This window comes from Anastrepha obliqua, chromosome 3 (assembly GCF_027943255.1).
Source record: "Anastrepha obliqua isolate idAnaObli1 chromosome 3, idAnaObli1_1.0, whole genome shotgun sequence".
Classification (NCBI taxonomy): Eukaryota; Metazoa; Arthropoda; class Insecta; order Diptera; family Tephritidae; genus Anastrepha; species Anastrepha obliqua.
In genome coordinates, this window is record NC_072894.1 from 106,750,742 (window position 1) to 106,778,147 (window position 27,406).

Consider the following 27,406-nt stretch of genomic DNA (forward strand, 5'->3'; position numbering starts at 1 on the left):
AAATGCCTGCACACACAAGCAATAATTAAACAACAACAAAAAATGATAACAACAATAACGTGGTTGTATTAGCATAAACGTCAGCGATCGTCGGCTTTTATATGTACTTGTATATGTACGCATGTAGGTACGGTTTGTTGTTACTGTGCTAATATATTGGCTGGTTATTTGCTTTGCGGCGACTAAAACAAAAATATTGTAGAAGCGATTGTAATTCGTCAGACTGGTGTTCGGTGTTCAGGTTAGTCGTCGCGAGGAATTGGATTGGGAAGGATCAGTCGTGGATAGTAATTCGGTATAAATAGAAGTTAAAATTATTTAAACGGAGTTTGCCGTTTAAAATTTTTTTGATTTTTAAATTGTGAAGTGCTGGTGCCGTATACATCCGTACATAGGTATATGTATCTATATATACCTGTATACCTGCCGAGATTTTAGTGCATTTATTTTTTGTTAAAGTGTTTACTGAAACGGGAGAATCTATATTTTATGCATGTGAAAAGAAAAAAAAAACATATTTAAGTGTTTGTTAAGAGTGCAGCAAAATTTTGTAAATATTTAATAATTAATTAACTTTTTTCTTGCTCTCTCGTTTATATTCAAACGCGTTTTATTTAATTTAATCGCCAATCTAATTTGAAAACTCACGTAATCAACTTTTTACTCAACTGCTACTTTTCTTATGCGCACGCCGCACGCTTTTATTATATACAAATACAAAAAAAAAATATCTCGCCCAACGCAAAACAATTATTTTTTTTATATTGTTTTTTTGCTTTTTGCTTATAATAATTTTTTTTTTTATTTTCGGTTGAAACCATTTTGGGGAAGCCAGAATTTAAAATTAGATTTTTTATTGTCTTTGTTTTGTTTATAATAATTTTTTTTAATTTTAGTTTGAAACCATTTTGGAAGTTGGTATTTAAAACTTGATTTTTTATTTTTAGTCCATGAATTGCAAAAATTTTCTAAAATTTCACTAACTTCTCATTTTCAACAAGTTGATTGTAACAGCTAAATTAACAAAATGGGTAAAAGTTCAAACTTTGGAAGTTATTTGGCACAAAATTAATCACCCTTTGGGAAAATTCACATATTTTACAAATTTGAGCTTCATTACAAGTTTTAAGTCTTTACCTTATCGGTAATTCGCTTAAAACTCGGCTGCAAAGTTTCTAATGAAATCTCGGATACAGAAGAAAGTTGGTTAACATAAAAGCGGTAAAAAAACATAAAACATGTAGACCTTAAAATTATAAAAATATATTTCATATTTTAAAAACTTTCAGCAAAATTTTTTATTTTAACAATTGTTGGGAAACATCCGAACCCCTCACGAAATTCGCGCTCGCATAAAAAGTGTAACATAATTTATGAAATAATTATATTATTAATAGAAATGAAGACACCATTTAAAAAAAAAAAAACTTTTTTATTCAACATAGGCCCTTTTAGAAAGATATACAAAACATAGGGTTGGTCGAGCTCTCCAAAATACGCCTCTGTCACGACGATGACTTCCTCGGAACAAGAAAAAGTCGCAGAGAGCCAGATCGAGTGAATAGGGGAGGTGCGACAGCAATTCATAACGCAATTCATGCAATTTGGCGTCGACAAATCCGGATAAATTTGCTGGTGCGTCATCGTGGTGAAACAGCACCTTCTTTTTCACCTAATTCGGCCTTGACTCCCTCAATTTTTTGTGAAAGCGGTCCAATAACTCACTGTAGTATTTTCCTGTGATCGTTCTTCCTTATTCTAAAACATCTATGAGGATAACGCCGTGCGCATCCCAAACATCGTCGCCATGACCTTTCGGCCGATGGGACTGTCTTCCTCTTCTTTGGAGCAGATTCACCGAGAAAAATCCATTGTTTCGATTGTGGCTTAATTTCTGGTGTGTTATGATGAATCCAGGTTTCATCAAGGGTGACTACTCGACGCAAAAATGCCTTCAAATCTCGCTTAAATTGATCCAAATACTGCTTCGAAGTTAATAGCCGTATCTGCGTGTTGTCCACCATTAGCAATGGCGGCATCATTCGGGCCGCCAATTTTTTCATCGCCAATTTATCAAAAAAAATATTAATTGCCGTTCCGGTCGACACACCTACGCCCTCTGTTACTTTGCGCACTTTCGTTCGACCATCAGCGAGAATTATATCGTGGACTTTTTGAATGATTTCCTCGGTAACCACGTCTGCTGTGCGCCCTGGTGGCTCCTCATCCAAAAGGGATGTTCGCCCATGTTTAAGTTCGTTGAACCAATATCTAACTATGGTCATAGATGGCGAAGCGCCTCCATAGACAGCATCCAACTTTGCTTTTATCTCCTCGCATTTTTCCCCATCCGATAATAAAAAGTGAATTACCGAATGATAGCGAAAATTTCGAAACACGTCTTACTCGAATAGCTGCCAAATCCAAATCCTTCCTAATCTTAACTTATCAACCAGCCAGAAATTTATTTTGCCGTTGTTTGATAAATGGCAGCTCACGATGCGAACACCAACTTCCCTTAGAAATGGCCTCTGCCTTCAAAAACGGGTAATTATTGAACCGCCCTCGTATACCAAATTAGTACCTAAATAAACTGAAGTTGCAAATTTCCTTATGTCGCTTTCAAAACAGAATAAATAAATACGTGATTTTTTGCAGTCAAGTACGAAATGGAGTCGATTAAGCACTCAACGAGTTGTAACAAGTATTTTTTCCATAAATTAATTCTACCTGTTTAACAGTAAATTTGTTCTGAGACTTGATGCCAAAAACAAACAAATTATAAAAAAAATTCTAGGAATGACAAAGTCAACTCTCGTAAGCAGTGAATAAAATTACACATTTACATACCTACATATACACATGCATACCTGCATATATACACACATACCTGCATACACACATATCAAACATTCGTATGCACGCAGTTAGTTCTCCTTAACGACTCTGCTCACTTTCATTTAATTGCATCTTCAGCAGCTATAACTGGACTCTTGCGATCGATTCAAACTGTCGCTTGCACGGCTTAAAGTTCTTTAGCCATAACCTTAACCTTGAGCTGCCGGCCGGGCAGTGTGATTGCTCAGCTACGAGTACTAGACCGGTATCTCCGCCACTCTTTTGGCTTGGTAATTTTCCAAAGAATTGAGGAAGAACATTTACTATTCTTTGTTTACGCTTTTTTAGAAGTATAACGACAGCCAACATTTCATTTATATTTCTTACCTACTATGAATTTGATCACAGTGGTGCCAGTGCGTGCTTACATATTTACACGCATAGTCACTTGTCTTTTCGATACTTTGCTGCTACTTGTCCACCTGGACTTTGCATGCATGTTTGCCATGTCACGCTCATACATCAAGCGCGCGAGCGTTCAACCACTCACACACACGCATACACATTTCATATGGTACATATATGAGTGTATGTGTGTGGGTATTTAAGCCTGCATATAATCAGCCTCTTCCCACAATTGGGTTATTTGTACAAGGCATTCAGCTGCTACATAGCCAAGGTCACTTGCTGAATGGGCGGATTACAGTGGCGGGTCCATACTTTTCTACCAGCAAATACTCGTCGCACTTATCGTGATTAGTGGCGTCACGAAATTTATATTTTGCTATGGCTAAGAATTTTCTCATGATTTGCTTATAACAATTGTTTGCTCTATTCAAATAAATTTGCATATAGGTTGCATATTGGCGGTTCGTAAGATTAACTAGATAATAAAAACATAAGATTTCAATACCAAAGCGTTGATATGCTAACCCCATATTAAGTAATTATTTGACTTGCCATTCACTTGGCCAGAATAGTAGACAAATCGATCGAATCACATTAATTACGACGCGGCGTAGCCTTGAACCCCAGCCTGATAACTAAAATGTTTTTTAATAAAGACGAAGCGACATTAAATAATGGAATAAAACAAACTGTGGGTCAGATATTAGCCTGCGAAACTCTGCGCTTCTTAGATCGTTATGAATCTGTGTTACAAGCGCGTAGATTATCTTCCAGTTATTAGCTGATTTCAGCATGAAACCCATAATACTTTCTCTGTTTAAATTTTAGAGTTTTCGGAAGCTTAGCGTCGGCATTGGAACAAGTCATGTTGAACATCATCTTAACTCTCCGTGAAGCTTGGGCAGTTTGGTGAACTATCACGGCCAAATCTGTGGAGGTATTTTCCAAACACTCCGCGCCCTCAAAGGAATTGAGTTAGGCGATAGTTTGTTTCCCCGCGCGGCTCCTTTTTAAGCAGGTTGGGAGGGAGGGTATTAGCTCATGCGTGCATTACCCTTGAGTGACCTATTCCACCGGTCCTGCCAGTGAGCGATGGAGCGACGCCTTTCTTCTTCAGCGATTTCTTTACGCATTGCTCTTACGTCGAGTCCCATAGCCAACCCGAACGTCAAATGGGATTAGTCCTGCAATGACGAACGATGCGTCGTCAGAAATAGTGCGGAAGCCGCAGATAGTCCGCAAAGCACTCAGCCGATAGAGAGCTATTAGTTTTTTTGCGTAGCTATTGATGTTCATTGCATCAGTCCAGATCGGTGCCGCAGAGGGACAACCCTACTACACAGTATTCTTTTGCTATGACTAGGGCCACCGTTGTTTGGCATTATTCGTGCCAGACAGGGCTGCACACTCAATGCTTTGCCACTAGTTTGAATAAAATCTTTTTCCCGCCAGCCACTTCTTCAAATATCAAAGGAATGAAGCCATGCCTGGACTGGAGAACAGGGGGGATGTGAAACGAATTGAGTCCATATTTCTATTAATTTTGCACCCACAATAGCTGAGGCGTAAGCTGCTACATTGTCGTGATGGAAGATCTACTGGAAGGAGCTTCTGAGTCTTTGTAGACTTAGAATAGCCTGAAGCTACCGTCACTCATCCCTTATTTAATACAGAAAGGATTTTTTTGTGAAATGTTCTATATTTCATAATATTTTGGGAAAATGGAAAATCAGAGTATGCAGATATTTTATTTCTTTTTTAAATTTAATTTCTTAACAAAAAATATAAAAAAGTGTTCACTCATTTCATTGTAATGCAGAAAACAAATTAAAGCTTTATTTTTAACAAAAAAAGAATAGCCCAGACGAAATTAGTTTACTTAACGAAGTCAACATTATTTTACAAAAGGGTATGTCAACAAGGCATGTACCCAAACCCATATTATATTAGTCCCATATTAGTCCCAATGAACTCCATTTCCACTCCGATTGCACTTTGGCTCGAAAACGTGACGTGCGGTTGCGGTATAGATTCGTTTTGCTTCAAAATGTGTGCCGCCTTTGATATCATTAAAAATTGTAAATGTAAATCATTCAAATTTATGCAAGATGTATTAAAGTTTTTCAGGAATAGGGCACATAGATATGATACTTAACTTACACTTTGTTACTTAAATTAACAGTCACTGTGCATATTTAAGCCCTGGCAGCAGGCATTCAAGTATACGAAATAATTGATAAATATAGGATGGGCCATGTAAAATTTGATTTTTGAATCGGCTATAAAAAAAAACTAGTTAATATTTTGTCAAACTTGTTTTTTATTTTAAAGATTGAACATTGTAATTTATGAATTAAAAATAATATCGTTCAAATGACTGCCACGACTGGCTTTACAGTAGGCCACTCGATCAACCCAATTTTTAAGCACATTTTCGATTGTTTGGGCTCCAATTTCATGAATGGCAACTTCGATTTCGTGGTTTAAAGCATTAATCGTCTCTGGATGGCTCGCATAGCATTTGTCCTTAACGGCTCCCCACAAAAAATAGTCCAACGGGCTTAAATCACACCTCCGAGGCGGCCAATAGATATCGGAATTCAAAAACGGTAGCCAAAAGTTCGAGTGTAACTTTGACGGTGTGACAAGTTGTACCGTCCTGTTGAAACCAAATGTCGTCCATGGCATCCCCTTCAGTTTTTGGAAACAAAAACCAGTTGAGCATGTCACGGTAACGCTCACCATTTACTATAACCACGGCTCATTGCTCATTTTCGAAAAAAAAATGGCCCGATGATGCCGCCAGACCAAAAACCGCACCAAACAGTGACTCGTTGTGGATGCATTTGCTTCTCTACAGTAACGTGAGGATTTTCTGAGCCCCAAATCCACCAATTTTGCTTATTGACGTAGCCGCCGATGTGAAAATGAGCTTCATCAGAAAAGATGATTTTTCGGTAAAAATGCTCATCTTCGGTCAAACGATTTTCTGCCCATTGAGCGAAATTTTGTTCAAGCGTATAGCGTCCCATTTCGTAAATGTCAAACCTTTAAGTAAATTATGAACACATTTGACATGTCATCCTCTTCAATTTGTGTTACCATTCTCAAAAAAATAGGTGGTTCAAAAAGCACACGCTATATGGCCCACACTGTATAATAATTATTTTGGAAATCATTTCTCTGATGCCACACTTTTCTACAATAACTTCACCACGTAATATTTGCATCGCTCGTTCAACATATAAAGTAATATTAATGTTGTACGAAGTCTCATAAAATGCCTTAACAGAAACCGGCTGTAATGAGTCGAAGTTGTACCAAATAATATAGCATTAAAATAATTGTACTAACCTATCTAATACACAGATAAGTAGGTGTGAGTGTGTATGTGTACTTATTGCAAAATCTGCACTTTTTACTTACAATACATTTAAAAGTATGGCTCATGGAATCAATCTGTTATGTCTAACATAATAAAGCTGTTAACATAATAATTAACATAGTTAATGTAATGACATGGCAATGTTAATGTTAATGTAATAGAGCCATATCTGAGTGTGAGGCTCAATATTGCAGACGTAAAATAAGGTTTCACTTTTTAATTGCATTAATTTTAGAGGTTAGTAAGGCATTTTCAAAATAAAAGATTTGATGATATCTGACCAAATTTTCCTACATTGCAAAGGCAAGCGGCACACTTTCGAAATCATTTAGTTGATGCTTGTCACAGATCTTTAATAACCCTTCACTACATGAATTACTCGTAATAAAGCGTTAAATAAAAATAGTTTTAAGGCGGAAATAGATTTATTTAATTATTACAATACACTAAAAGAAAAATAATGAATAAATAACCATGTGAGGTTATTTCGAAATGTCATAAAATGATAAACAATTTTCTTGCGTTTTATTTTATAATGTATGGCCCGTGAGCTAATTAAGTTAAGGTTATATTGCATATATCCCCTATAAATAATAATAATAATAATATACCTATATTATGGGCTAAAATAATTTGAATTATTTTATTATATTCAATTTGGAAATAAAATTTAATCAGAACTGCAGTACCATAGATGGGCGCATGCAAAAAGCGATAAAAATGTAAATGCCAGCCAGTCTTTTGTTATTGCATACATCACTTACAGTATCGGACAAAACATTTACAACTGCAATGCAGCCTTCAATTTATTTTTTGTCATAATGTCATTCTTCACTCAATTGCAATTCAATTTCACGCTATGGATACTAGAGCATCTGAGTAATATTTTCCAAAAAATCTTTTCAAGCTCCTTTCCTTTTTGTAGCTGTATTTAAAAAAAAAATTAAATTATCTGGCAACTATGAGCGGCAAAACAATTGCAACCTTGTGAGCTTAGCTATATAACGGTAAAAATGCTTGAGCTTGGTTTTGTTTTCTAACTGTTCTAAGTTTAGTTTAATCGTGTCAATTTGTGAACATCAGTTTTGTGCAGAATTTGTGGCGATAACACAATTTTTTTGTAAAGTTGAGTTAAATGAAGTAATGGCTCGAAATAAGTTCGGTGAAGTATTACGCGCGCGTGTTGTAGATGAATATAACAAAGGAATGCCCCAGAAAGATATATCCTAAAAATATAATATTCATAAGTCATCAATTTCTCGAATTATTGCGAACTTTATAAAAAACAAAACTATCGCGGTGGTGCATCGAGGAGGCCGACCAAGAAAAACGGATGAAAGAACTGACAAACTGATAGCGAGAGAGGTAAAAAATATCCATTTAGAAGTGCCCCCCAATTGGTAAAGGAGCTTGGGTTACCAATCAGCTCAAAAACTGCCAGTCGTCGCCTGGCTGAAGCTGATTTACGGACGTACCGACCAGCAAAGAAGCCGCTTATTAGTAAGCGTAACCAACAAAAACGATTGCAGTTCGCAAGGGATCACATAGATTGGCCATTAAGCAAGTGGAAAGCTGTTCTTTTCAGCGACGAATCCTAATTTAATTTGGTCGGAAGTGATGGCGTATCCTACGTTCGACGCCCACGTAACAAGCGTCTTCAAGAATCATACTGTGTAAAGACTGTTAAGCATAGTGCTTACATTATGGTCTGGGGATGCTTTTCTGCTGCTGGTTTGGGACCACTCCATCGTATTATGGGCATAATGGACCAGTATGTTTACAGGGGCATTATGGAATCGGTAATGCTGCCACATGCTGAGTGGGAAATGCCCTTGAAGTGGGTCTTCCAACAGGATAATGACCCGAATGACCCATATAAAACCTATCGGAAATAGTAAAAAAGAGAATTGATCGGACTAATGTGGCAAATACTGACCAATTTTTCCAAAGAGTCCTGGAGACATGGAGAAATATACCACAAACGATAGTTGACAATTGGATAGCTTAAATTCCGAGTCGATGCTGAGCTGTTTTTCAGAGCAATGGTTTTGCCACGAAATACTAAGTTTAATAAAAATAGTTTACTGATTTCCTTTAGTTGCAATTGTTTTGTCTTATTAGATACAGGTGTTGGACACATTTGATTTTTAAATTTAAGATACGAACTGTTGAATTTCAATAAATTTGTTTTATTTACCTAAATCAACATCTTTTATTACAAATAAAGTGAAATTAACAGGTTCCAAATAAATAACGGCTGAGCAATCGAAAGTTTTCATTGCCCACATTTTAGTTGCAAATGTTTCGTCCGAACTGTACGAAATTTCAGTCAGTGAGCTTAGAAGATAATTATTATTACAGGTAAACACCAATATTTCAGTCTCCTTTAAACTGCCGGAAACGAGCAGCGTTTTTCAAGCAAACATGCAAAATGCTTTAGGATTGCTGTTGGGAGGGAGACATTAATATTTTTTCCGATTGTCAAGCTGCAATCAAAGCCCTGTCGTCGCCGTATTGCAGCTCTCTTCTGGTTAACTCCTGTAGGGAGTATGGAGTCTACACATTATTGGTTCCTGTTGTATATTAATATCCAAGGGGAGCAAATCAAGCAAGGCATTTAGAGCATCGCCAGAGGTTGTAATCATGGCACACAGAATCTATAAACATACGGTTCTCTGCAGTCTGTATAGTTCCCGGAGTGTGGACTTAACCATGCTCCGTCACCACCAAACCACAGAGGCGTAAGTGATGATTGGTCTGATAAGTGCTGTGTATATCCATAGGACCACAGCAGGTTTCAGACCTCAGGTTTTACCAAAGGCTCTGCGGCATTGCTGAAAGATCCTTAATGCGCGATTCACCTTCAGTGAAAAGTGTGTCTCCCAAGTCAAATTCTTATCCAAAATTACTCCTAGAAAGACCAAGTGTCACACCTTTCAATGTTGGAAGACTAAGTCCATCCTATTTCCGTTATCTCTTGAACAAGACTATGGTGGTTTTGTTCGGAGTAAGTAAGTTAGTCTTGTATCTAATTGCACTCATAGGAATTTGACTATCCTTCTTGTCGATAAAGTGGCTGGGAAGTTGTATATCTACTTCTAAAGGGGTATGTCTGTTAGTTAAAAGAATTAGCTTTGTTTTTTCCGTGGCCCATTTTAATCCGTGATCCTCTAGCCATCTCTGAGTTCGGATCATCACCTGATTTACCTTCCTTTTGGCTTCGAGCGATTATTACAGCGACAATGTCATCTGCGTATTCCACTAAATGCACATCCTCAGGCATCTCTATTCGAAAGATTTTATCGTAGTTTATATTCCAAAGTTCAGATCCGAGTATTGACCCTCGGGCCGCACCTGCTGTTATTTTTTAGTCTTGCAACGTTCTCGGGTTTCATATAAGAACACGAGATTGCTTAGATAGCTGCGAATAATCTTCAGTAGCTTATTTGGGACCCGTGAGATGTGGGTTGTTACTTGAAGATCAAAGATTCGACTCATTATTCTCGCATATGAGAATTTGATACCTCTATAAAATTCATATCTATGATTCCTAGAGCATTGATAGATTTCCAAAGATGTTTGCCTGTCGTAGCATTCAACATTTCCTTTAAAATTAAATTGAATGCTATTAAATTGACTACATCACATATAAATCAGGTGTTCTCGGCAAGACTCACATGGGAATGTGGGTGGCCTCTACATGGTGTGACGGGACAAAAAAAAATAATTTTGTACTTGCATAAATCACACGTTACACAAAACAATAAAACAGGCCTGTGAAAGGATTTTTGTGCAATTTGTGGCCACTTCTAATACAGGGTGGCTGATGAATTTTGCTACATTAAGAAACTCAAATAACTTTTTTTTAGTGTATGGAATTCATTTTTTTTTTCAAGTTGAAAGTCATTAAATTTTATTAAATGTAGCTTAACTAGTTTTAAAAATAATTGAATTTAAATGCCCCCCATGCTCGTTGACACAAGTGCGGCATCTTAGTAAAAAGTTGTTCATTGCTGCTTTGAAAGGTGCGACAGGAATAGCCGCAATTGTTGCCCGAATGGATTGTTTTAGTTCATCCAAATTTGTTGGCTTTGTTTTATAAACTTCTTGTTTACATAAACCCCACAAGAAAAAGTCAGGTGCAGTAAGGTCAGGCGACCTGGGGGGCCAACGAAATTCGGAGTTTCTTGAAATCGGTTTATTGGGAAATTTTCGTCGCAACTCTGTCATAACAGTCTGGGCTATGTGAGACGTTGCCCCATCTTGTTGAAACCACACAGAGTTGAAAGGAATTCTCTTTCGGCGTAGTTCTGGATAGAAAAATTCTTTCAGCATTTTCAAATAACGGTCTCCAGTAAGCGTAACTGTGTGACCATTTTCTTCAAAAAAATAAGGCCCGACAATACAGCGTGAAGAAACCGCACACCACACTGTCACGCGAAGAGGATGCAATTCCGTCTCGTGGAGTATCTGTGGGTTAGAAGTACTCCATATTCGACAATTTTGTTTGTTCACATTGCCGTTTAAATCGAAATGGGCCTCATCAGACATGAAAAGGCAGTTTAACATGTTTTGGTCTTCTTCCACCATTTGCAGGATCTTCTGGCAAAATTCCAAGCGAATCGGCAAGTCTGCTGCATTCAGTTTGTTAACCATTTGAATTTTGTAGGGAAATAAGTCTAAATCTTTGTGCATTATTGTTTGCAAAGACTGTCGGCTGACACCAAGTTGAGCAGATAAGCTTCTTGTTGAAACCCTTGGATTGCTTTGTATAGCTGCAGCTACAGCAGCGATCGTTTCCTCCGTCCGAACTGGTGGGTTTCGATGATAAGGCCTTCTTGCGACTGTTCCTTGCTCAGCAAAATTATTCACCAGTCTCATTATGGTCCATCTGCTCGGGGGATCGCCGCCAAACATCCGCCTGTACTCTCTCTGTACTAAAACTACGGACTCCAGTGCGTGATAGCGGCGGACTATCCAAATTCTTGTTTGCGTGTCCCAGTTATCCATTTTAATAAATTTTAAAGATCAATCTGCAAATTAAAACAAAAATGGAACAGATAACTTAAAAAGAAAAAAAGTTATTCAATTTTTTTTTGATAGCGGCTTTCATCAGCCACCCTGTATTAAATAATTATTTATTTCTGCCTGCCGGCTCATCCAGCTTAACTTCTTTAAAACTAAGTTGACACATTCAAGGATAGCTGCTCCGTATAATAATTTTTCAGGAAAAGCAGACAAATTGGTCTGAAATATCATCACCCTCCCAACGAGTGCCACTTAATTTGTTGTCAATGACGTCTATGGAATCACATGTTGCGCTAAAGATTGTGCGCCGTGATCCACCCAACTAGCGATCATAACAGCCTCCTCTTCAGCTTGATAAGAGGCCTTAGTGATTTTGCAAGCATCGAGGCTGTGACAACGATCTCCCTGTGTGTTTTGTATACGAAGTCCCTGATGTGTCTAATTGCAAAATCTTTATCGATAATTGGTTTAAGTTAAGGGGCGTAGATTTACAGTTCGCCAATTGGTCAGCGAGTTCACCAACCTGAACCCTTCTAAGTTATTGACAGTAAAATGAAGAAAATCACGGGTGTACTGTGATTTGATTTCATTATCAGCAAAAATATAAATATTGCGAATAGTACTATAAAGATAACAGATTACAATATAAAAATTATAGCTGGTTATAAATAACTAGATAGCTGGAAAAAAATGTATGAATGAAAATATAAAAGAAAAAGCAAATATGTAAATATGTTAATAGTAAAACGAATTTCAAGTGATGGCCAAACAATAAACGAGAAGGTTTATTAATAAATTCCTAAAACCCAAAAATTCATGAACAACTTTCTGTTGTACACACATACATACGTAAACGTACAAAAAGCAAGCACAAAAAGGTTAAGATAAGAATAAGATAAGAGTTTATTAAGTAGAAAAACGTTACAATATTTATGTTATCGCACAATTTACAGAATATGATATAAATCTTAATTCTACATCATTATATTTGTATATTTATCACAGGTTTGGTTTTTTAAACGAGTTTTTCTTTTTTTTCGAAAGGTTATTACCTGCTCAACAGTGCGTATAAGTTATCTCGCATTGCTTTTCGTACCGGATAATTCAACTACACAGATCTACAAACAAATATTAAATATCAAAATATCCAAGAGGTTTTAACTTATACACAGGGTCCGACACTCGAAGTGTAACCAATTAGAAAGGCCATAAATTTTGTTTGGAAATTTACTTTTATTCAATTCAAAGTAAAAAATGTGTGAGAATAAGTCAAAATTAAGAACGAATTTACTTATGCTCGATATGTCGACCTTTCTCCTTGACCACGGCCTTGAGACGGTTCAGAAACGAATTGCAAGCTAACCGAATTGCGGACAACGGCCTTTTTCAGCGTTTCGATACTGGGGAATTTTTCAGTTCGGACTTTGCCCTCCAAAATGACCCATAGAGAATAATCCATCGGACTCGCGTCTGGTGAATTCATTGTGTGGACGTTATGAAGTTCGGAACGTTGTTTTTTAGCCATTCTTGATTCACTCGAGCTTTGCGTGATGGTGCCGAGTCCTGTTGCAACGTCCGTGGTTTGCTTCCGAAATGTTTGTCTGCCCACGGCTTCAAAGCAACCTCCAGAATACTTTTCCGATAATATTTCCCATTTACCTTGACGCCAGGCACGAGGAAAATGATTGGAGAGTGCCCATCTGCAATTACAGCGGCCCAAACAATTACCAGTGGCGGCCCCCTGGTGGCCAATTGATGACTCAAATTCTCGTATGAATAGTCGGTCAAATGAACTCTAGCGTTTTGGGAGTTTACGAATTGTTCAATTTGAAAAATTTTCTCGTCAGAAAACACAATGTTCGGAAATTGACCGCTTTCGGCCAAGCGAAGCAACTCCTTCGCTCTCTCAAATCTGACTTGTTGCTGTTTTGGTGTGAGATCATGCGCCTTTTGGGTCTTTTAAGGCTTGAATTTGAGATCATTTTTCAGTATGAGGCGGGTGCTACTGTCAGCCATTTGATTGGCACTTTGTCGGAGGTCGGGGATTTCGCTCAAGTCCCTTCATCACTTTTTGAACCATTTCACGTGACGTTGCAGTCTTTTGATGGCCCCCTCCATGACGTTTCATTGTGACGAGTAATGCCCGGGCATCAGCTGCGCGAGCGGTATGAAGTTGGTTACACGGCAAGTGTCGAAGCCTGTATTATTTATTTTTGGTATTTCTCGTTTTCTTTTTCCCAGGTCTGAAATGAGTGCAAATTCTTTATTCTCAAAACTCTTGAAAATGTATGTCATTTTACCTCTTTTTACATTTTTTAACAATTAAATATAATTATGGAATATGAAATGTAAAATTAAAAAAAAAAATGTACTATTTATAACACAAAACAGAAAATATAATATAAAAATTAAAAAAATATATAATATAAAATACAAAATATAAAATATGAGATATAAAATATAAAATACAAAATATAAAATATAATATAAAATATAAAATATAATATAAAATATAAAATATAAAATATAAAATATAAAATATAAAATATAAAATATAAAATATAAAATATAAAATATAAAATATAAAATATAAAATATAAAATATAAAATATAAAATATAAAATATAAAATATAAAATATAAAATATAAAATATAAAATATAAAATATAAAATATAAAATATAAAATATAAAATATAAAATATAAAATATAAAATATAAAATATACAATAAAATATAAAATATGTCCAAATCGTTCATTTTTATTCAAAAACTTAGTGAATAATAGTTCCTTAACTCGTTTTCCCCTTACAGATTAAAAAGCGTGACAGTCATTTAAATGCACGCAGCACAACAAATAAAACTCAACATACCTGAAAACTGAGAAGCACAAAAACCAAAAGCAAAAACAAAACACGCAAAATGCAACACCTAGTTGACCGCCAGCGAAGTTTCGTTGGCCCCTATTTGTTGTCGTTGCTCGTTTTATTGCCGGCATTGCTCAATCAGAGGCATCACGTGGCTGCAGTTACACCAATTAACTCGGAAGCAATGAATGAAAAACAACAACAGCAACCAACACAACCCACAATACAGCAGCAGCAACAAAACCAACAGCAAATCAACGCAAAGCCAAACATAATAATTATGTTAATAGATGATATGGTGAGTTTTACTTTAACTGTACTTGACGTACTCAACCTCTCTCTGCGGCGCTAATGTATTAGTGCTGTACGAGTATTAAAATTGCAAGCAAAACCGAATGTTTGTGAAAAGTTGTGTGTTACTGAATTGACTGAGTGGAATTTCTGAATGGGAAATGTTAAAGGAACTTAACAATATTTTTTTAATCAACATTATTAACGAAATTTAAAAAATTTTGAAAATATTACAAAATTAAAAAAAAAATTTGTTTGTGGGTTGTATTTTGATGTTTTCCCACAAATGGAGAGACCTACAGTTTTGTACCGCCTCCAAAGCGCAGATGATTTTCTCTAATTTCTTCAGGTGTAAATACACCAATAGCTCGCTGCAGACCTGTTCTCTCTACGTTCCACCTCTCGCATTTAAAGAAGGTGTGTTCCGCATCATCATACTCAGTATCTCCATATAAGCAGTTTGGTTGGCTCACTTTTCCCATTCGCCACAGATACTTACGAAAGGACCCATGTCCGGACAAAAACGGTGTGAGGTAATAGTTAACCTCACCGTGCTTTCTTTCTACCCACTTTTTGAGATCGGATATTAGTCTCGTTGTCCATCTACCATACCTTTCAGAGTTCCATCTTGCCTGCCAAAGTGTGAGTGTTTGAACTCTATTATCGGAGAAGTATGGTACTGGGATTCCTGTGTTTTTGCCTCCCATCTCCGTTTACGCTCTTGTGCTAGAATATCTATAGGGATGGTTCCGCTGATAACTAACACCGCTGCTTCAAATACTGTTCTGTATGACGAAGCCACTCTGAGAGCACAGGTGCGTTGCACAGATTGCAGAATTTTCCGCCGGCATTGCACCTTAAGAGAATCGAGTTCGTCGTGTCCATTAAAAGTTTGCGCTTGTTCTGCGTTGGACCTTCAAGGTTTGCCATGAGCTTACTTAGCATGCCACTTACCTTGGCAGCTCTTGTGGCAGCATGGTTTATATGCGCCCAGTAGGTTAGTCTTGTATCTAATTGCACTCCTAGGTACTTGACCACTCTTTTTGTGGATAAAGTGGCATCAAGTACTTGTATGTCTACTTCTAATGGGATACGTCTGTTCGTTAGAAGGATTAGCTCTGTTTTGTCTGTGGCCAGCTTTAATCCATGGTCTTCTAGCCATGTCTGGACTCGGATCATCACCTGATTTAACTTTCTTTTGGCTTCGTCGGTGTTTCGGGCGATTATTACAGCTGCAATGCCATCTGCGTATCCCACTACGCTATATCCACGCTACGAATAATCTTCAATAGATTCTTCGGGATCTTGAATGTTACCTTTCAGGCTTCAATTACGTCGTTCCAGCTTAAACTGTTGAAAGCATTTCTAATGTTCAGTGTGGCTAGTAATACTAAGCGTTTGGAGTATCGATTACCCGCCTGGGCATGTTCTACGCTAGCTATTACATCTTGGATGGTTCCTAAGGTGGATCTGCCACTTCTAAAACCTACGGCTTCGCTAAGCCTATGCTTTATCAGTTTCTCAAAGAGTTTTTCTGCGCTATCCAGTATACATAGCGGTCTATAAGAGGACGCTAATGTTGGGTCTCCCTTCCCTTTAGATTAGTACCAGTTTTTGTTTTTTCCATATTTCTGGAAAAATTCCTTCTTTTAGGCATGCGTTGTACATGTTTAGCAGCAAAAGAGGGCGTTCGATTGCCAATAGTTTCAATATTTCTGCAACTATGCCATCAGGTCTTGGCGCTTTATTGCATTTCATTGCTTTTGCAGCATCTATTAGTTCTTCTTCTGTGAATGGGACAGGTTCCGTTGTTTCATGCTCGAGTTCTTCCCTCTCAGCACAGTGTGTTGGGAAGAGTGTGTCGACTATTTTGCTTACCACTTCGGTTTCCATATCAGCAGCAGGGGATTTGGCCCCTAGCTTTTTCATAACGATTTTGTAGCCCAACCCCCATGGGTTATCGTTTCGTAGCTCTTCCCATTTGTCTTTTTTGCTTTGGCTTATGGCTTTCCTCAATTTTTTTCTGCTCTTTTTGTATTCTTTGGATTCCGGTATCGCCGGGCCCAATCTTCTGGCTCTAGTATACTTTCTACGCTTATGGATGCACATATCTCTAAGTTCTGCGATCTCATGTGTCCACCAGTATACAGCATTTCTGTTTTTGTTCTTATCTATTTTAGGCATAGATGCGTTGCAACCTATCGTAACGCGTGTCGGCATATAGCCGACCAAATTAGTTCGTAGCTACACGGCTCGCAAAGTCTGTCGTTCTGAGCGATAATAAACGCATAGGTATAGTAAAAGAGTCACGTTTTCATTCAAAGACATTATCTTCCTTATAATGTCAACTTACGATGTGAGACGACGGTAGAGTCAGAACGAATTTCAGTTCTTCGTTTCAGTCTCTCTAGGTCTCTGCCAGAGGAACCAGCAGGCTTTTTATATATTTTATCCTACGCACAATGGCTAAGCTATCTAGAGATGATACTTTAGATAGTGACAGTTCTGACGAATATTACTCTGAATCTGATAAGACCGAAGATGACGGCATTGCTTCGTCAATTTGAGCAATACCACAAAATGCTCGAATATAAAACGTATACATAAATACGACCAAACATCTTTTTGTTGTTTTTTTTTTCAATTTGTTTGTTTATAATTATTTTTTGATTTTATGAAACATTGTTCTTGTGTTAAGTAAAGCCTTAGTTTTTATAACGTTCAAAGTATTTATTTTCTTTACTGCGCAATCCAATATCTCTCGACCTCATCGACGCTCGCCCGTCGAGCGGCTCCGCCCCGAAAGGGTTAAAACTTGGTAATTCGTCGCGCTCCTATTATTTCTTTGAGTACAGAAGTGCAGTTAATTTGTTCTTATTTTTTTTAATAAAAGAGTTTTAATAAAATATTTCGACAAATTTAATTGTATTATATTTGCATTGAAAAGGCAATTTGGTATTGGAATATTATCATTTTTGACTCAGAGGAATTTCGTATCTAAAAACGCAAAGGAATTTATTGAGAAAAACGGCCAGACACGTTTAGCCTTTTTAGGCCTCCTTTCAGAATATAAATATCATTAAAATTGTGTGTGTATGTAGGTCTCCCTCATGTGTGATAATATGTGCACGGTGTAACCAACAATTTATGGAATACATACTTTTGCCTTTTAAGGGGTTAGGGGTACTCAGAATTTTCAAAAAATTGAATTTGTTGTTTTGAATTTTCTGAAAGTATAACTAATTTCTCTTCTCCGATTGATTTTAGATGAATTTTCAAGGACTTGTAATGATCACCGCAAGGGACTTCTGGCGAAACGGGCTCCACACAAACAGCGATAACTTTTAAAATTATTAATTTTTTTTTGAAATTTTGCTAAAGTTAAATCGAAACATGACGCACTTGTGCTAGCAAGTGACTAGCAAAAAAATTATTGAAAATCATCATTTTTCGGGCCTCTGTCTACCCCTAAACCCTTAAGCCTATACAGTTTTTCTAGCTAAATTTACTTGCACCTTCTTCTTCTTGCTCACCTTTAAAACTATTTACTATATAAAATTAGTATCACTTAACAAGGATGCTGTTAGTTGCCAGCTGATACTGCCTTGAATTTGCGAATTGTTTAGCCATTTTTAATAATTTGCATTTAAAGATTTCATCCTAACTACTTCCTTCGCACAAGCGTTTCAGTCAAGTGAAAAATCCCTATAAATCCATTAATTAAAAGAGCTTGCAATTTACAAACACCCAGATTTGCTACTCTAAAGCACACAATGCTAGTATGGCACTTTAATGTACCCATCACTGCCACTAATCAAAAGACAAAACACAAAAAAAAAACACATCAAGAATCGCTCAGTCGCTCACATTCACACACACGCGTGCATATACATTAATCACACGCCATGGGCTCTATGTTTTCTCCCTTTTCAGGGCTTTAACGATGTCAGCTTCCACGGTTCGAATCAGATATTAACGCCGAACATTGATGCGCTCGCCTACAATGGCATCATACTGAACCGTCACTATGTGCCAAATCTATGCACACCATCACGTGCGGCGCTGCTCACGGGCAAATATCCCATACACACAGGTGCGTATGTTAGTGCTCACACATAGTAAATGCTCACTCATACAAATGAACTATGTATGCGCTAAATGAGACTGTGAATGGATTAATTGAAGTGGCTTAACGAGGAGAACTCATACGAAATACGTTTAATTAAGAGCCAATACAGTGACAGTTTTTTTATTTCATTTCATCGCGGTTTTTTTCATTTTTGCACAAATACATACACATTTTGTTGCTTTGCTTTTTCTTTTTCGTTTTTTATTTAATTTTTTTGACACCTCAAATTCTCTTCTTTGCCACCGCAAACACTGCGCGCCTTTTAGGTATGCAACAATCTGTCATTATTAACGATCAACCATGGGGCCTGCCACTCAGCGAACGTTTGCTGCCCGAAATACTACGCGATGCCGGCTATGCAACGAATTTAATTGGTAAATGGCATTTAGGTTTCTGGCGCAAAGAGTTGACGCCTACATTGCGTGGTTTCGACCATCATTTCGGCTACTATTCGGGTTACATAGATTACTACAATCACACAATGCATATGCTGGTGAGTTAGAAACTGTAGTAAATTAAATTTTAATTGCGCGTATTGACCACTTCAGAAGTTGAAATTTTAATTTCATTTTTTTTAATTAACTTTGACTGTTGATTTCACTTTAAGGATCGTAATTACACGGCCGGCTTGGATTTCCGTCGCGACTTGTCGCCATGGCCTGAGGCGGATGGCCTTTATGCGACTGATATTTTCACCCAGGAAGCGGAACGTGTTATCTACCAACATGATGCGGCGGCAAAGCCTTTGTTTCTGCTAATGAGCCACTTGGCCGTGCATACCGGCAATGAAAACAATCCAATGCAGGCGCCGGAAGAAGAGGTGGAAAAGTTTTTGCACATCAGTGATGAAAAGAGGCGCACGTATGCAGGTGGGTAGGAGGATGAAAAGACTATAGTTGTTAAAAAATTATTTGGTTCACAGAGTTTATAGCAGTATGAAAGGCTAACTTAAATCAGTATTAACTGTAATGAGTAGATATTTATTTTTTTTGTTTCAGTTCTTGGAGTAAAAAATATTCTTACAGACTACACAGCTCACACTGAAGTAATCTAAATGTGAATCAATCTCAAAATTGATACAAATATTAAATACATGAGCTAAGATACTGGTTGTTCAATAAGTTTGGCAGTGCGATATAAAAACCAATTGGTTTATGGTTTAAAATGCGTTTATTATTCAGTATAGTCTCCCTGAATATCTATACCCTTGTTGCAACGAGATTCCAATTAATGAATTCTATCCCTTAAGCGGTTAGAGGTAGTCAGAGGCCCGAAAACATTATAATTTTTTAATCATTTTTTTTTTGCTAGTCAATTGCTTTAGTTTACAAAAATAAAAATATAGCATTAATACCTAATATTTCGACTTCAGTTTAGCAAAATTTTAAAAACAAAAATTTATAATTGTAAAAGTTATCGCTACTTGTGTGGAGCCTGTTTCTCCAGAAGTCCCTTGCGGTGATCAACACAAGTCCTTGGAGCTTCACTTTGTTTTTCAAAAGCAGTATAAATTTTATTGAAATCTAAGAAGCGATTTTTAATTGATCACTGTTATTTACCAATTCAAAAAACATGGTTTTAAGAAAAACGCATTTAAAGTTTTGCTATCGGCTCCGGAGCGCCCGAGCGTCCTTTGTTAATTGTTGAATAACTCGAAAAGTATTTGTCGGATACGTTTCAAATTTACACATAATATTTTTAAGATATTATACTTTAATAAAATGGAAAGAAAAAACCATTTTTTTTTTTTTTAATTTTGACTATCCCTAACCCCTGAAGTGAGAATCTGAAAGGTTGCAAAATACGCTTCCACAGCTGTTAAGACCCCATCATTTGATGAAAAACATTTTCCACGCATGAATTTGTTTAGGTCTGCAAACAGTTGGAAATCGACAGGGGCCAAATCTGGTGAATGCGGGGGATCCTCTAACAATTGGATCCCTAATTCATGGATTTCGGTCATCGTCAAAATCATCTTATGAGACCGTGCCTTGTCCTGATTAAAAGGAATTTTTTTCGTTTGCAAACTGTTTATTTTTTTACGAATGTTTTCCTTCATTTGGTCTAAAAGGTTACAATAATATTCAGAATTTATTGTTTTACCAGTTTGCAAGTAATCCACAAACAAAACTCCTTTCCTTTTCTTGGCCGATTTCTGAACACGAACTCATTTCGGAGCCGAAGAGCCAGGTTCACACCATACTTTAACCACCTGTTTTAATTTAGGATCATGGTGATACACCTAAGTCTCATCCATAGCAAAGAATCGGTATACAAAATCCACTTTATTCGAGTGTTCTGAAATGTTTCTGAGACATTCGCTTTCGAATGTGTTTTTGTTTCATTGGGCTTTCCAAAACCCAATAACAAAGAAGTAAATAAATAGTTGGCGCGTGCACTTCTGTTAGATATTTGGCCGAGCTTTTCCTCCTATTTGTGATATGCGATTTGATGTTTTTCTCGAAAAAGGGGAGCTACGGTTTTAAGCCGACTCCGAATGGCAGTTGGTTTTTTATGAGAAACTTTTTCATGGCATCCGCACATTTGCCATTGTCTGCCGAGAGGCGACCGCTATTGGAAAAAAACTATTTCTCTTATTTGATGTTCAAGCACGGATATATGAATCTACGCACTCCTGAATGGTAGTCACGTTCCAACCCATTCAGCTACGGCGGCCACCTTCTGAAACCCAATACTTCAATATATTGCTCACACTGCCCAATGAGATGTCTAGGGTTTCTACTAAATCTCTGTCACTCGATTTTCCAATACGATTTCCTGTATTTTATCTGCGATTTCTGATGGTGTTGCTGTTTTGGACATACCGTATACACTTCAAACATTCGTTCATAAATTTACGTTGCTTTAAAACATTCCAAAAATAAAAATTCAATCGCTGCACGATACTTGCCCTTTTTCCATTGTATTGGGTTGTTCGGAAAGTAATTTCTTTTTTTCCCGACAGAGGATTTAATTGTATTTTTTCACAGCTAACTTCACACTTAAGTCGCATTGTCGTTATATGTTTTCAAAGCTGATATAGCAAGGCTTGTGTGTGAATAAGTTCAATTGATTTTACGCAGTAGTTTTTGGTGGTGCCCTTTTAAATATGGAGCGCAATAAACAGCATTTTCGTCAAATTTTACTTTTTTACTATACAAAAGGTAAAAAAATGATGTTCAAGCCAGAGGGAAATTTACCGATGTGTATGGAGGAGATGCGTTGACAATATGCCAGTGCCAGAACTGGCTTGCAAAATTTCAATCCGGCGATTTTGATGTCGAAGATGCACCACATTCTGGAAGGCCGGTTGAAGCTGATCAAGACGCGATAAAGATATTAATTATTGCAAACCGGCGAATAACAACACGTAAGATCGGTGAGCGGTTAAATTTATCGAATTCAACTGTTTATGACCACCTGGATTTAACGTCGAAGCTCAATATATGAGTTCACCATGTCCTCACGCACAGTGCGGCCGATTCCCGAAAAGCTGGCCAAAACTCAAAAAATTAAGTAATTGATTCAAAATTTTTACTCGGGGGTTGTCGGGGTCGCTGATTACGAATTTGATCTTAAAATTTTGAAAATCCACCCCCTTCCACCCCTATTGGCCACCCCCTCACGTGAAATAGCGTATATTCTACAACATAATCAAGATGCATGTAAATTTATATGTTTTCGGGGTCGCTGATTACGAATTTAATCTTAAAATTTGTATAGAAACCTACGTTACTTATACAAGCAGATCCCCTCTTGAAAGTATAGGCTTTCACTGTTTTCTCTCATTCTCTCTTCGTATTTATTTCTTGTGCACAAAAAATAGCATAAAAGCCAAGGTAGCAAGTAGTAGCAGCTGAATCTTGTTTTATTCAGTAACCATTACTTTTTTGAGTAACCTTTAATAGGTTTCAAAGCAGCATATGACGGCGTTGTATTACTATACAGTTTGAAAACTCAAATTTTATAAAAAAAAATTGCAAAAAATGTATCTACGTATTGCTGCAGCTAAAAATTTTGAGTCGAGGTATTGATATGTACTAAAGATTTCTCGTATTTTACTAACCTTCCGAAGATGATTCCATTTGGTTTTGTTCAATTTACTCCATTACAAAATCTTTCAAATGTGTACAACTTTCACTATTCATCGACAGTAATACGATGCTCAAACGAAGGCCACGTTGCGACTGAAAATACAGAGGATACTTAGGGTACAGGACGTTGCTATGAACGGTTTTCACTACTCAAGGCATTACTGTAGCCAACCCAAAGACGAAAAAACTCTATCTAGAAACTTTTTTTTCGACTTTTGGCCAGCTTTTTGGGAATCGGCCGCACTGTGTCACGTCAAGAAATTTGTGTCGTCGCGCTGACGTCTGTGCTTCACTCCTCAAACGTCACGAAAATTTTCAATTTTTGAAGCACATCATTACTGGGGACGAAAAATGGGTTGTATATAACAATGTCAAGCGCAAGAGATTATGGAGCAGAAAAGATGAGCCGGCTCAAAGCATTTCAAAAAACAATATCCATCAAAAAAAGGTGATGCTGTCTGTTTGGTGAGATTTCAAAGGAGCAACTTTTTTTGAGCTTTTACCGGATAACACAACAATTAATTCGGAACTCTACTGTCATTAGCTGGGCAAACTAAATGTTGCACTTCAAAAAAAAAACGGCCAGAATTACTCAACAGGAAAGGTGTAATGTTCCACCAAGATAATGTGAGACGCCATACAAGTTTGGTCACTCGCCAAAAGCTTTTACAGCTTGATTGGCTTTACTGCCACATAGTCTTCAGTCCTGGCCCCTTCGGATTATTATTTGTTCCGGTCACTGCAAAATTTTTTGGACGATTGAATCTTTACCTCAAAAATCACCTGGATTAGTTTTTTGTCAGCAAAGACCAAACATTTTACGAGCGTGGAATCATGCCACTACCGGAAAAATGGCAAAAGATGATGGATCATAATGGCCAATATATAATTTCATGAAATATTTATTCATTAAACGAAGATCGTCTCTAATTTTCAGTACAAAAAAAAAACGAAATTACTTTCCGAACAACCCAATAGAAAATACTGTGCCACGTCGATACTAAATAGTTTGATTACAAAGTGTGAATTGAGAGATTGATATAAAACTTAACATACGGTCGTATGAAGAGTGTACCAACCTAACACACAAAAAATGGTGGCTAGTAGCAACGCCATCTCTTATCGAACCGCAAAACTTATTGAACAACCTAGTACTACAAGTTACGTGAAAGCATTTATTGCTATTAAGCTTCCACTTTTTCTGTTTGTGTCGGATTGCAGATTGACTGACTCACATAAATCTGTATTGGCTGCAAAAATTTTAAGGTCGTCAACGCAAAGCAGAGAATAGGCAAATTTGAAGGATGAGCTGATTTCACTGATGAAATGAAAAAAAAAAAAAATTTTCTGACTATAACGGAAAGTTTAGAGGACTCGAACAGAGAATTCGCTAGCACCTTTCTGCTGGTGACATGTAAAGCAGATCTTTGAAGATTTACTTGGTTTCAATGTGAATTTCAGTGCGGAAAATATTGCTCATAAAGACAATCTGTTGTTCCGAAGCGCGAGAAAAAATCGGAACCAACATATCGATCAAACATTTTAGAGTTTATGCTCGTTGTCGAGGTGACATTTCACACTAAAAAAATTCGTTTGTTGTTTTTTGTTTAGTCCATTCAGTAGTAAGTTACAGGGTGTTAATAATGGAAGTCAACAAAGAGAAAATTCGGTACAGTTTACAGTTTTTCTTTGATAAAGGCGAAAATGCAAGCCAGTTCGCTGAAATTCTGATTCGTCGATACCATTCAGGCGTTTTTGATGTTAAAGAAAATGTCAATAATGTCGATAAAATCACAGAAATAATTGAAGTTGAGCGGCCTGTAACTAGTCATAGCTTCGCGCAGCAGATAAAAGATCGACCATAAAATAATTGCAAGCTATTTGCACAAAATAAATAATAAATGAAATAAAATGAATTTCTTTCTTCCAAACTAAATAGGGATTAGTGTACCAAACTAATTTTAAGCACTTTTTCAAACTCCCTATTTGAATTTTCGCTCACTTTTACGATTTACCAACTCATATTACTTTATCTAAATTATCTAGCGATGGTCTCGCGCTTGGATGACAGCGTTGGCCGCGTAATGCGTACTCTCTCCAACAAAGGCATGCTGAACAACTCAATAGTCCTGCTATACTCAGACAATGGTGCCCCTACGCTGGGTATACATTCGAATGCGGGCTCTAATCATCCTTTCCGCGGCGTAAGTACCTTCAACAAAATTATACCTCTTCTAAATCAATTAACCCTTAATTTGCTTCTCCACACGCACAGCAAAAAGAATCACCTTGGGAGGGCGCTCTACGCTCGGCTGGCCTCATCTGGAGTCCGCTGTTGCAGCAACAGAGTTACGTTTCCAATCAAGTAGTGCATGCCATCGATTGGCTGCCCACATTAGCTAGTGCTGCTGGCATAACACTTCCGTCCGAATTGCAACTGGATGGTGTCAATTTGTGGCGTGTGCTTAGTGAAAACGGCGCCGCACAACCTCGACGTCTTATTCACGTGCTGGACGAGTATGTCGGCTATAGCGCCTTTACGCGTGGCAATCTCAAGTATGTGAATGGCACGAGTTTTGATGGCCTCTACGATGGCTGGTTGGGTGATTTGGCCGCAAACGAACAAGACCCCACTGCAGCGTATTATGCGCAACAGGTGCTTTCATCAGAGGTGCATCACGTGCTCGGTAGTGAAGCGCTTAGTGTGGCGATGGTGGAAGAGCTGCGAACTCAAGCAACACATAACTGCCCTGATAATGTGGCGAATTACACAGAGGCTGTTTATCGCTGTGAACCGTTATTAGAACCTTGTTTCTTCGATATCGAAAAAGATCCATGCGAGCGTTATAATTTGGCTAAACTCTATCCACTGCAGGTGCAATTGTTGGCACAAGAGGTCGAGCAGTTCAGGCAGGGTGCGATGGCGAGTGTACGGCAAGTGTTTAGTGACCCACGTTGCGATCCGGCATTGCACGGTGGCGTTTGGGAATGGTGGGCAGAGAAGTCGGCGGCTAACCTACGATGGAATATACACGTTGGAGGCGTAATGGTGATAACTGCGGTGGTTAATGTGATAGCGAGTGCTTGGCGCGGAATACTGGCGGAGCTCTGCACTTAGTGAAACATAATTTTAAACTCTCAGCTTCAAAAAATGTTTACTGCTTTTAATTATTATTTAATTAATACTTCGTAGTTATAAAAAATTTATATTATATAGGAACTATTATTTAAGAACTTAGAGCTTGCCATTGGTAAATAAATAAAGTATTAAAACTAAAAAGCAAATATTAAATAATTTTCGCATTAAATAATCACTAAAAGGCGACGCAAAATTAATCAACCTACTGGAAAATTTATAATTTTTGCAAATGGTGTCGTGCGTCAATCATATTTGACGCTTAGGGTATAGACAGCTACAGTATGAAGCGCGTAATGGTCAAAATAATAAATTTCCACACTAAATAAAAAAAATTATTCTAAACCAAAATCTTGTAGCAGGAGCAGGAGCTTGGCCAAATGCCCAAAAAAGGTGTAAGCGTCACTAATAAATATTTTATTTTATTTATTTCTATTTATTGGGTTCGGGAATTAGTTCGTAGCATTTTTAATAGCAACTTTTATTTAAACAAAAAACAATAACAATTTCAATAAGTTAATCAGTTGTATATTCGGTTTTGCTGTTTGCAACCTCTTCCCACCTCTCGACGAATTTGTTCATACCGTTCTGCCAAAAATCTTCTGCTCTGGTGTCAAAGAAGTTGTTAATCCAGTTTTTAAGGGCCTCTTTATTAACGAAGGCTACGCCTTTCATACGGTTTGCAGGGGAAGGAAACAGATGATGATCGGTCGGTGCAAGATCCGCAGAATAGGTACGGTGGATGCTGAAGTACCTGCCATTCGAGTTCTTGGAGTGCGGCTGTGACGACTTGTATAACATGGAGCCTGGCGTTGTCGTGAAGGAGTGTGAGTTTGACTTTGTTGATTAGGTCTTTTTAGTGGAATAGCCTCATTCACGCGGTGTAGCTGGGCATCCTTTTTCATTAATTTCGCAGTGTACCATGAACTCCCAGTCCCACCAAACACTTAACATGATCATCTTTGGATGAAGATCCGACTTGACTCTCGGCTTTGTCGTTTCTCCTGGAGACACCAAAATCCCTTCTTTACTTCATATTGATGCACCATTTCTCATCTCCCGTGTGGTTCATTTCTGATAATATTTTCTTTTGATGTTGTAGCTCAATTTCTCCATATAACGACCGCATGACATTTTTTTCGTCGTGGGCAAAAAGTAAGGTGAATTTGGTTGTAAAATGAAAAATCTTTACTTATTCTTGTAAATCAATTTCATCCCCTTCAAAATAATCC

The 27,406-nt window shown here is 37.4% G+C and overlaps 1 protein-coding gene across 6 annotated transcripts; it reads left to right on the forward strand.

Annotated features, from left to right (window-relative positions):
* LOC129242595 (arylsulfatase B) lies at nt 1–26,278 on the forward strand. 6 transcript variants are annotated; one of them, XM_054879332.1, is made up of 7 exons: nt 1–127; nt 14,472–14,822; nt 18,749–18,908; nt 19,211–19,437; nt 19,552–19,813; nt 25,085–25,242; nt 25,314–26,278. In XM_054879332.1, exons 2-7 carry the CDS (start codon nt 14,580–14,582, stop codon nt 26,154–26,156), a joined length of 1,893 nt encoding a protein of 630 aa, XP_054735307.1. In that variant the 5' UTR covers nt 1–127; nt 14,472–14,579; the 3' UTR covers nt 26,157–26,278. The 6 variants fall into 6 exon arrangements, with proteins under 6 accessions (XP_054735307.1, XP_054735310.1, XP_054735309.1 ...); XM_054879335.1 differs by having other exon boundaries at nt 39–62; XM_054879334.1 differs by lacking the exon at nt 1–127 and adding an exon at nt 185–241.
* The last annotated feature ends 1,128 nt before the right edge of the window (nt 26,279–27,406 follow it).

What these genes read in the sequence shown, in the direction of transcription:
- LOC129242595 (XM_054879332.1), top strand. Translation starts at nt 14,580, where the DNA reads ATGCAACACCTAGTTGACCGCCAGCGAAGTTTCGTTGGCCCCTATTTG. An exon ending in TTATGTTAATAGATGATATG is followed by an intron (nt 14,823 to 18,748) that starts GTGAGTTTTACT and finishes CTCCCTTTTCAG; the next exon opens with GGCTTTAACGATGTCAGCTT. An exon ending in CTAATCATCCTTTCCGCGGC is followed by an intron (nt 25,243 to 25,313) that starts GTAAGTACCTTC and finishes CCACACGCACAG; the next exon opens with CAAAAAGAATCACCTTGGGA.